This window comes from Oenanthe melanoleuca, chromosome 5 (genome assembly GCF_029582105.1).
Source record: "Oenanthe melanoleuca isolate GR-GAL-2019-014 chromosome 5, OMel1.0, whole genome shotgun sequence".
NCBI classification, from domain to species: Eukaryota; Metazoa; Chordata; class Aves; order Passeriformes; family Muscicapidae; genus Oenanthe; species Oenanthe melanoleuca.
Window position 1 is genome coordinate 17,177,447 of NC_079339.1, and position 12,096 is coordinate 17,189,542.

Genomic DNA, 12,096 nt, shown 5'->3' on the forward strand with positions numbered 1-12,096 from the left:
AAATAAAAACACCAGAGTAGCTCATTCAAGTCCCTTTGTCACTCCACCCATGACAAAGCAACTGCTCGAATCCATCTAATGCAGGTAAGGGATAGAGTCAATACAACTAAAAGGCTCTGCCTTGGGTTTAATCCAACCTACTCCATCTGTGGTAATGCCATGCAATGTTCTTATATCTAGGAGTGTCAAAACAGTGCCTAGAAACTGTGATGTATGTATGAGTGAGATGGTGAGAAGAAGATGGGCAAGGAGAAAATAAAGGACTAGCTAATTCTAATGCTGGTTTTACCTCCAGTTTGGGGCTCTCAAATGTGCTACACAGAAGCAGCTGCATGAGATGCACATATGTCAGTCTTGTAGTAGCTTAAAAAACAAAGAAGCAGGCAGTGTGGCCTACCTAATTTTGTCTTTTAGCTGGTAATACTGAGGGTCTGAAATATCTATAACAATCAAATCAACTCTGGCTGAACCTTGTGTAGTATAAGTGATTTACACAAACTAGCCTCCATTTCTTTAACTCCAGAGTTACATTTTTCTGAGGTTCAGGTAATTCTGCCCCTTATAGAGAAAGAAGTCAATCTTGCTCTTCAATTTAGTTTGCTTTACTAAAGTGGTTAAAAATAACAAAAGAATGACTGGGAATAAAAGCACACATGCTGCTTTACTAAGCCTATTGCTTTCTATCAAAGAAGATAATATTATTGGGGGAAAAACCATCAAATGTTATGCTCAAAAGTGACATGAATGTCTGGGCTGGCAAGGCACACACAGGTTATCTGTAATTTACTTTCAAAATGGGAGTACTTCTGTTGTCTTTCAGCTCTTGCAGGTGATCCTAGGTCTGGATTTGGAAACGGCTCAGAGGCAGGCTGCTTTTGAAGAACCTGGCATGTGAGAAATTGGCTGAATGCTGAGACAAAAGATGGGAAAATGGACACTTTGTAGTTGACAGGAGAACTTGAGCCTGCACAGACTGTCAGTGAAGCTGATATTGCTAATAGACTTTAACCAACAAGGAGTTAGGAACTCAAACCGTGATAGCCATTTAGAAAAACAGATTAAACCTTCAGCTGATCTAAATTAGTACAGCTCCCGTGACTCCTGCACATGGTGCTGCCACACTGTATGATGGCCATAAAGCAGTGTCTTGGCACTACAAAAAAAAAATGGGGGACATCAGGAAAATGTTCTTCCCTGACCTAACAGGCTCCCCAGGGAAGTGGGGTTCCCCAGGGAAGCTGGTCAGAGTTCAAGGAGTTTCTGGATGACACTGCTAATTGTGTGGTTTAGTTTAGTGAGGTAGTCCTGCAAGGAGCAGATAGTAGACCCATGACTTTTATGGGTCCCTTCCAACTCAATATTGTGTGATTCTGTAACTCAAATCTCATCAGGCATTAGTGGTATTGCATCAGCCTACATAAGAAAATTAAATATACCCTATGAGGTAAGCCCTTCCTACACATTGACCCTAGGGGTCAAGTCTAAATCCAGGAGGGAAGGAAACTTTATTCTTTCTCTCCTCAGTTCCCAGATCCTTTGATTGAGTGCTCCCAGAGCTGAAGAAAAGAAGGGAGGAAGGGAAGGACTCAGACAGGTTCCATCCCCTCATGAGTTTCAGTACCAGCCAAGCAGGAGAAGCTGAAAACTGAAAAGCAAGGAGGAGCAGATTCTTCATAATAGAGACAACCAAACTAGGGGAGATTGGTGCTCAGTACTTACAGTCCAAGCAGGCAGCAAGTTGGAATTTCACATGCAACACAGCAGCACACAGAGAAGTGATGTACATCACATATAATGCTCTCAGGCTGTATGTAGGGCATCTGCATTACTTGCTTGCTGCTCTGGCTGCAGCCAGCACTTCCCTGATTTTGCTAGTTTGATTGCTAAAACACTAGTTCATGTGCTAAACTGGAATGAGAATCTACTGCTTAATCTGTAGCATTAAATTACTGAGATGAAGTAATTTACAGGCTGTTTCTTTCTCATTTAGTTCCTTTGAAATAAATTCCCTGTCACCAATGAAGTTTCAACTGTCAGCTCTCTGGATCCAGTGATACTATTGAAAACAGTAGAGTTTTTTAGTTTCCCTTTCTTCCTACTCATTAACATTTTCCTTATTTTCCTTATGGCTGTTTCACTTACAGATGAGCTGGCTGGAGTTCAGAAAACTCTCAACAGCACAGTACAAAACACCATGGACACTCATTTTCCCCTTGGACTATTTCATAAATGAGAATCTTTTGATGTCTGGATAGTCACACAGATATGTATATAGCATCAGTGCATTCCACAGCTGATCCTGACCTAATATCAAGTTTTAATTCTGATTTTGTTCATTCCAGCAACTGTGATGAACTACTTGCTTATTAACACAAAGTTATAATTTAAATTAAATTGAACACACAGATCTGCCTGTTAATGATTACTTTCCTTCCCCTTCTCATTAACCATTGTTTCAGCTTTTCTACAATAAAAATCAGGGTTATGCACAAATCAGGATAAATCAGAATAAGGGGAAGTGGGTGCATCTAAGCCATTTTATTAAGTAACAAAATTTTGTTAATCCTTGATGTGATGGAACATACCCAAACTTGGTACTTTATAAGAAGGCAGCTGGCTTCAGATAATCAGAGAGGAATCAGCATTTTGTCTGTTTCAAGCCCTTTCTAATTTATTCTTGTGTAGGTAATGTGTGGAGAAGGATCCCCTCAATCCTCTGCCTCTTTTGACTGGATTATTTGCTATGCTGCATCCCAACCAGAGCAGACGAATTGTAGTCTTGGTACCAAATCATTGGAGGGGAAAAAAAGTGCCACAAAACCTGAGGGTGAAACAAAGAACTGCCTATGAATCTTATTTCCTTTTAGGACACAGGCTATTATTTAAATTTCAAGTGTCTGGAAACATGGTATCTATACATGTGGGCTGTAACAACCAAATAGAGATTAAAATCTTTCCTTCACATAGGACCCCATACTGGTTTTTATCAGTATTCATATGATCTCCTGGACCAAAAGTAAGTCCCTCTTTGCAAAACCATACACACTAGACCATGTTCACAGATCCTTTCCAGCACTTCTCTAAATGTTCTGTTTCACATTTAACTGAAGGCAGTGTTGCAATTAGGCTGATCAGCTCAGCTGGGAGAGCCTACAGTGTTATCCATGGAAAACAGCTAAGTTTGCCAATTTTACTTTCAGCAAAACAAAAAACTGAGAAATAATTTTGCTTTGGGGTATTTATTTTTTATTTGGACACAACACGTATGATAAAAGAAATCAAAATTGTCATTGCTATTATGTAAACAAGGACTAAATGCTTTTTAAAGGTCACTGAAGCACACAGGATGGCTAGATATGTTCTGATGTAATCACAGAAAGATGATGAAGGCACTGAGCTGAGATTTATACTATTTGGGTTTGCTTCATGGCTCCCTCACAATCTCCCAGTGCAACCTACGCCAGGCACTTAGTTTCATTTTGCTGCAGCTCCCTGTCTAACGAGGATAATAATATTTTCCATTTGTCTTATCTAATTAGATGGTAAGCTCTACTGGTCAGGTACCTCTGCTACCCAGGAGTTTTATACAGAATGAGCATCCTCATGGGCTGCCTGCAGGGGATACTGCAAAACAGGTAATAAATTACATAACCCATCATGATTTAACATCTGGAGCTGAGACTTTTAACCTGGACTGTCCATGGAATAATGAATGACCTTTTTCAGAGCAAGCATACAAATATAGATATCTGCTGAACTCGTACAAAAGGCAGAGAATTCGGGCAATTTAGCTCCTAAAGCAATTAACCTAAAAGATAATGTTTACACAGACCCATAAGGATCAGCTGGGTCAACATTTGAGCACTGAAGTACTTAATCAGGCATAAATCTCTTTATCACAGGGAAATGGTCTGTTCAGGTGTACATACAGCACCTGCCTGAAGTCAGCACCGTGATCAAGCCACCACAGCTGATCATGGTTGAGTGGCAGAGCAAACTGGTGCCTCAGCTCCTGCAGGACCTGCCCTCAGTGGGACAGCACACGCAGGGCAGTGGGGTTAAGAGCACACAAGCCAAACATTTTGTTAAAATTCACAGAGATGATGGATATGGCTAACAGCTCTGATGCACATGAGAACTGTATTGAAACTCCAAAGGGAAAACCAACAAAGATGTATTCCTAATTTTGTATCAAGATAACCCATAGAGATTTGCAGTACAGCTACATGATCCAGCAATGCATGACCAAATATCTACAAAAGAACATCAATGGAAGTCGATAAATTAACCTTCTCAAGTCAAACTCCTGGCTTATTATCTCTGTCACGGGTTCAGGACACTGACCCAACCCATCAGAACAAAGCTGCCATTTTCTAACTACAGCTGAGCTTGTAGCAAAGGGACTTCAGTCATACAGTCTTGAGCAACAATACCTGCAGAAATGTTAAACAAGTCTTACTGAAGCAGGAAAGCACTGTTTGCCTACTTCATTCAACAATTTGCATCTATATTCAGATGCAAGATTATATATACCAGGTTGCATACTTATCTCAAGAATGCCTGTTGCTTTGATTTCCCTAGGGAAATCTAATAATGGAAGATTTTATCTTCTTTCACATTGTAGCTGGAGCAAATAAGAATCAGTGCAAATACCAATTCTTTGTTCACTGACATCTTAGAAGGACAGCTGTAAAATTCTCCCCATCTATGTATTCTTGCAGAATGCATAGAATGGTTGAAGTTTCCTTTTATTTTTTCTTTACACTCTTAGATTTTCATATTATTCTATTCCTCTGAATGCAGAGAAATAGGAATGGGCTTGTTCCTTAAGAGATTAAGGAAGCACTGGCTTTACATTTTCCTGACTATACATTGCTACTAAGGAATATCTGCAGTGGACACCAGGTAATTCCTTTCAAGTCAGCAAATCTGTGAAGCTTTAGACTATCTAAACTCTCAATTCAGAGACTTAATGTGGATCCTCCTCACTACTGCACACAGCTGTCCTCAAATCTCATTTACAAACTGAACTTCTGCTTTCAATCTCCTTTCCCCATCTGTCCTCTACTTCTCAAAACACTTGGTCTGTTCTCCCTTCTTTCAAAAGTCATTGGCAAATGCCAGAGGTAAGTAATTACTAATATTCACACTTAACACCACAGCAGCCTAATACCAAAGAGCTTACAGATGTGCTCTGACAACCCAATATAAATGTCATATGTGCAGAACACAAAGATACATGATCAGAGTCTCATCTGCTCTGCATCTTAGTGTATGAAATGTAAATAGGCTGAAATGTCTCTCTGATACTGCTCACTTCTCATTCACTCAAGCAAACTCTCTGGGAAATCTCATCTCTTGTCACATCATCAAAGAGTAGCACTATTCCTAAGGCAAGACTTTCCACAAATATCCTGTGTCTACCATCACATAAACTTCTGCTCCTCCAATGTAGGTGGGCTGAGCTAGTCCTGCTTCCCCCCAGTTTATTTTAGGATCCCACAGTGCTCCATACCTCCTGCAGTATCTCCAATGTCTTCTTCCAAACTGCCCACCCCAAAACCAGCAGCACATCCCCTTAGCTGGTAACTGCCACAGGCTTTCCTCTTTCTTCTGCTTCTAGGAAGCAGAGCAAGAAGTGCTGTATGGGAAATTTGTCTTTCCAGTCCTTGCAGATCAGACTCCCAACAACCCCACATGAGGTGCACTATGGAAGATATGGGCAAGCTGAGGTCTAAATTGCTCTTGGTTAAACCAGGCATGTCCATGTAGTTTGTGGGCTTAAAATGCCACAAGTGTCTTCAAGGAGATCTTAAGCATGTGATTTCAGAGTGGTCTGCAACAGGAATACAGTGCAGATAGAGCATTCACATCATCTTTAGTACTATCTATGGTCATACTTAACATCCCAGGCTTTCTGTCCTGCTGTGTGGAGCCAAGGAAAAGGGGAGGTCAGTGAAAACTGCTACTCAATGGAGTGATGTCTGATCTCACGTATGTAATATATAACGTAAGTATCTGCCAACCCACTACAATAACATCCCTAGGTATTCCCCTAGCTTGGTTTATTCCACCTTTTCTTTTTTTTGTCCACTATTGTACACAGTCTGCCGAAACATGTAACCTTTGCAATTCTAGCTTCTACTTCTTGCTTTCCTTTTCTTTACATTTCCATTAATAACTTTTCCACGCTTTTAAGCCCACCACAAATCTGTTACAACTGCCTGCAGACCTTGTCTATCCCAGTTTCTTAAGTTTGTTTAGTGCTCTGAATAAACCTGGTCTAAAGAAAGGTGTCCCTGCTTATGTCAGGGGAGTTGGAATTAGATGATATTTAAGGTCCTTTCAACTCAAATCATTCTGGGATTCTAGTGCTGGGGCTCGACAAATATCAGGAGGTGAGGATTAATTACCCAAATGCATTATCCAGGGACTAGTGCAACACAACCAAACAGCCTCCATCTTTCCCTCTTGAACACCTGTGCAAACAGACTTCAGTTGCTTCATTTCTACTTTCAAAGTTCCTATTTCCAAATAGAATAAAAACATTACAAAAAGTTGGCTAAAGCAAATGCTTCACAGGAAGATATGGCAGCTGCATCACACACGAGCTAGACAACTTACTCCAAGAGTGGCTGTCACATTTGTGGCAATGCCTTCTGGAGACATAAATTCAGCCCCAAAAGCAACCTTAGCTACCACCAGGACGAAGGCCAGGAGTTAAGTGGCAGCTAGGGAGATGTTGAAAGGAGTGTAAGGACTTGATCCAGGAGCAATTGTTAAACACCACGTGTGTCATGGACACAAAAGGCTGGGAACACTTAGGAGCTTTCCCCTTTACAGTTTCGATGGTAAATCCTATTGCAAGCCAGCTGCAATGAAACAATCCTCTTAAAAAAGCAGACATGGCATTTTCAGGGATGTTTAAAAACCCAGAGATATTCTGGGAAGAGGTAATTTTCATTGTGGCAGAACACAGTTGGGAACACCTGTGCAATAAGAAAAGGATGAAGGAATGTAGCAACCACACACTCTAAGAGCAGTCCTGGCTTGATCAGCCATTTTTTCATTCAAGCATTTGTTTTGCTATCTGTGTTACCTAGAAAAATGGGAGCTGGCCAAAACCAAATGCCCCCGCCCTAAACTTGAAAACACTATTTCAAACACAGGTCAAACAGATCCAGCAATCTGGGGAAAGGAAGACTAAGGACAAACCTGCATGGTAAGGCTTTGCTCCCAGAAACAGGAGCTGCTACCACCATCCATTTCTCTTCCAAAGACATAGGCACAACATAAACAACTCAGAAGAGCTCAAAAATCTCACGAACTTACTGACAGTGAGAAAGTACCAATGCAATGCAATGTGGAAAGTTACTCTAGACCAAATAAAAACTGAATTCAATGTGGACTAATGAAACTGTATTTCAACCCTCTACAGCTGGGCTTATTCAGAATTAAAGTAGCTATAATCAGCTCTAACATAACTCAATTTTGAAGAAAATTGAGTAAAATAGAGACCACACTGAATAGCTGCACTACAGAAAGGTAAGGACAGGCAGACAGGGTAAAATGTGAGTACCAAATCAGATCAAGCTTCCCCATTCTCCTGTGCAGAGAGTTCCTAAATGAATTTGGATTACTCTGCATTACTTAACTTGATCCATCAAGTACAATCCCTGTGTCATGCACTGAGGGACACTGGATTCTGAGTGCTGTGCACTATGTCAGCAGGAGCAGTACCTGCAAGCATTTCCATCTCCCATAGACGCCAAGCTGGGGGTGGCTGAGTGCATTCACCCTCCCTGGACAATGATGGCTGATCAAGGGAGTTTCTGCCCTTGCCAAAAGGACAGACGAGGGACAAAGAACCACAATAGATATAAAGTCTTCCAGTACTGAGCACTGACTGCTAGACCCTGACCTGATCCTGACACACAAGCAGGCATTGCTCACTGCTGTCACACCTGGGCCAGGCCTTCAGGAAAGCACAAAGTAGGTGATTAATTTTGCACACAATAAGCTATACCATTAGACTTTGCACCCTGTGGGCTCCTGCTGTATTGGCATTGAAGCTGCAATCCATTACATCTGTCTGGGCACACACTTCCTCCACAAAGTGTGCATTTATAGGATTGTTAAAAATGTCAAGGACTTTCAGCTTCAGATTCTGACTTCTGGCTTCCCAGCTTAGATTTTCACTCACATAACTGCTTTAATTTCCATTTATATTGTTCATTTTAGTTTTAAGCCACATACATAGTCTTTACTAGCCTAGACTGACTAGTTGTGACTGCCTAAAAATCAGCAGAAACAACTGATTAAGGCAAGGGCCTGGAAAGAGTTGTCTATTGAGGCTTGGAATCTCAGCCACTTTAGAGATCTGTGGGCTTCTGTGCATTAACTCATTCTGTAGGGCCTGGGGGAAAAATTAATATGTGAAGTATAGTAAGGAACAGCATTTTATAGAGGCATCACTGGATGATCAGCTAAACCACAGCTCCTCTTCACTCTGAGGTTTGTCAAACCCCATGGTGAAGTCCTAGACTTGAGCAGCAAGATCATCTCACTTCCTGGTCCTCAGCTGAACAGGATGCAAAATACACACTAACACTAACTACAGAAGGTATTCACTGCTCCTAAATTTCACCTTTGAGTGGCATCAAATGGCATTTTGACAAAATACACCAGGGATGTGGCTTAAGCTTCTGTGAAATCATGAAAGCTGGCACCTTATTAATCTTTGATTTCACAGCAGTCTCCTTGTGCTGGCACCTTTGCTTCCTGACATCTCAGCTTTTGGAGAGTTAATGGCTAGAAAAAACAGCATTGTCAAACCTGAATGTCTTAATTTTCAATTTAAACAATAATCAACCACTTCAGAATCAACCTGTTTCCTGCCTGCATTGATGTTTCTACCCAGGACTTCAGATAATCAGTCCTGCCGGGGCAAACATCTGAAGTGGATTGCTGTCAAAGCTGAGTGAAAAAGAAGTTAAAGATACACTACAAAAGATGTCTTCACAAAACTCTTTCTCTTCTCTGAAGAGTTCAAGGAAACCTACACCACCACTAACAATTCCCTTCCTGCAGGTCTCATCCTCTATGGACAGTGTGGTCAGGAATGACCTGGCAGCTCCATGGAGCGATTATCAAAGCCTTTCACACGACTCTGTGTCAAGCGGGCAACCTTTGTTGAGATACAGGTCACTGCAGCATGCATTGCAATAGCACCAGCATCACAAGACAGCAAACACTGCAGCAGCTCAATACTCACACTCAGCAGGAGGCACTTGTTTTCTTTGATGGCACCTATACAGCCCACGAAGCCAATGATCATGACAAATGTCCCTGTGACGATCAGCAGGTTGGCAGCTGACAGGGACGGGAAAGAGGAGGAGAGGGTGGCAAAGTTCCCTTGGGTAACAGCCAGCCAGATGCCTACGCCAAGGATTCCACAGCCTCCCAACTGGGAAAACAAAAAGAAACAAAGGTACTCAGTTATTGTATCCACATAACCCCACATATGTCAATATGGCAGTGGAGCAAACCAGCAGTCACACCTAATAAGAAATTATCTCTCCCTACGACACTTTCAGTAGGTAAAACAAAGGGGAAAGAAAAAAAAAATTATAGGGAAGTTATCAGTAAGATGTAAAACTCAAAAAGTCACAGATTTCCTAAATCAAAGACACAACCTCAGATAGCAGGTCTTTCACTCTCTAGTGAAAAAGCAGACACTGAGTAAACAATAAATTTGCAAAGGGTCAGCTCTTGATGGGATTGAAAAAATCCCTGTCCTATTTAGGTACCTTAAAAACTGCCCAGAATGGCTGAAGTGTTTTTGATTCCCCATTCTTCCCATCCCAATACACTGTCTCTCATGCCTGACACCCATAAACAAACCGTGCCAGAGCATGCCCCTGGCAGGACACCTCATACTTCTTTGTTAGTTCCTGTCTAAGGTCAAGCCTCTCCTGGAAGCAAGAGAGCATTTAGAGTGTAAGGCAAAGAGGATTTAGCATTATTATCTAGTCACACAGCATGGCATCACTTAGGTTTCTCTCTTTCCTGCTCTCCCTTTAAAATAACCAATTTTTATTGAGTTTATAATTGCACTTTATTATCCAAATCAATTAAAGGCTTGGAAAGAAATTTTGTTCATAGAATAGTAAGCCAGACATATGCAGGAGCATATCCACTAAATACCTGCATAAAGTAGATGAACATAAGGCAGCTCATGAACCAGGGAAGGAAAAAGATAGAGCTAATCCTGGGGCAGAGCTAAACCTCAGTAATGAAACACAGAGGAGAAACACAAAAGCCAAAGCAATTTCTTATACTAATTACTAAGGTAGTCCCTTAATGCCACTGAATTCCTCCCCAAATAATGGACAATAAAAGCAGCTATGTTTTAAGGCAGCATTCCTCACCCCAACTGCAAACCAGTCTGTTTTGTTCAGAGCTAAGGAACCAAACTATACCTCCCTACAGTGTACCTCAGCTGCACCAACCTCTGTGTCTCCACTGAGAGAAAGCAAACTCCAAGACACAGGGACTCAATTTGCCTCATTTAGGAGTCTTTGCCTGTTCCAGGCATCTCACATGACTGGATTCAACCTTTCACAAGTACCCTCTTACAAGTGCCATGGAGGGACAGTCCATGCCCTGACCATACACACTGGAAATACCTCCCCTTTATTCCCACTTACAGAGCATGATTGTTAGCACTACCCAAAATGATTAAAGAATAACCAAGGGAGAGGAGGGGAAGAATACTTAGAGAAGGTAACCCACAGAAAATAACTTAGGCTAAGGGGGAGGCCCAAGGGAAAAAAAAATCGCAATCCTATAGGAACAAATTCCGTAAAGAGAGGATAAAACTCTGAAGGTCTACTGAACAGAACAGCATCAAACACCTAAAACCAAACTGGTCAGAGTGCTGAAATGCAGTCAGGAATAGCACTAAACTGGCTGAGGAATGGGATGAAAAGCAGAAGTGCACTTCTGCCTCTTCAGCTTGGTGGATGCTCGCCCAAGATCGGCCTCAGAGCTGCAGGCATGGGCAGGCTGCTCAAACAGCCCAATTAAGCCTAATGAAGGGGGATGCCCAAGAGCAGCAGAGCCATGATCTTGCATTTAGCTCTTCTCTCCAGTTCTTTGTTCTGAAGCAACTCAACAGCACTAGTAAGAGGCAGCTTATTTCATCACCTTTCATGCTCCCCATGCTGCTACACTGTTTGGTACTACAGCTACAACCACCATTTGTATTACAGGAGGTGGGTCTCGCTGAGGATGCTCTAAAGGCAAGGCCTCCTTGCCTGCTCCTCCATCATCCACTAAATTCTGTATGATGCACAATGCTTAGTGCTTGAGACATTGTTTCCTGGACATTTGAATTCAGCATATTCTGACTGCAAAGTAATTCTTGTTTGCAAAAACTGAAAATTCACCAGTGGCATGAAACATCTGAAAACTGGGACACAATTCATGCAAATAGCTGTGACTGGGGCTGTTGCCATTTACATCAGAGATTAATATTTCAGGTCAGTTGTTCAGCAGGAGTATCTCACTACACTGCCCTTGATTCAGAGATACTCTGCTCTCCAGCAGCTCATTATATTCCTATTTTTGAAGAGATAATGCACAGCTCTTCCTTAGGTTGACTGACCAAACTTGAAATGCACAAAGGAATCCTTTGAACATTAAACCACCTGGCTCAAACTGGATTTCATAATGTCAGCACACATTACTGAAGACTGCTCTGCCTTAGTTCAGCTCTGTTCCTTTTCCCACACCAGAATATCTACTCGTGGTCCCCAAATAAATATACTAAGCTATCACACCAGGCACACCCAGGAAACAGAGGCTGTCCTTAGCTCTAGACTAAACTGCTCTTTAAAGCCCCCTTTTTCCTAAGGAGCAAAGCACATCTGCAAGTTTCCATCCAGTGGGCTTTTAACACTCAAGCACCTGTTAAGGAAGTATTGACCCACCAAGACAGCCACAGGAGCCTTTCCAACAATAGCCAAATGTTTTCTATTGCAGACCATTCAAAAAGCTTGCTCCTCATCCCCTCTGCCCTCCATTCTGAACTGA

At 41.8% G+C, this 12,096-nt stretch overlaps 1 protein-coding gene across 7 annotated transcripts in view; it reads right to left on the reverse strand.

Annotated features, from left to right (window-relative positions):
* Positions 1-12,096, reverse strand: part of TSPAN4 (tetraspanin 4) — a 412,521-nt gene that overhangs the window by 59,780 nt on the left and 340,645 nt on the right. For all 7 annotated transcript variants that reach the window (XM_056493428.1, XM_056493429.1, XM_056493430.1 and 4 more), the window contains one exon: positions 9,275-9,466. In XM_056493428.1, coding sequence (XP_056349403.1) covers positions 9,275-9,466 — 192 coding nt within the window. The remainder of the gene's footprint in view (positions 1-9,274; positions 9,467-12,096) is intronic.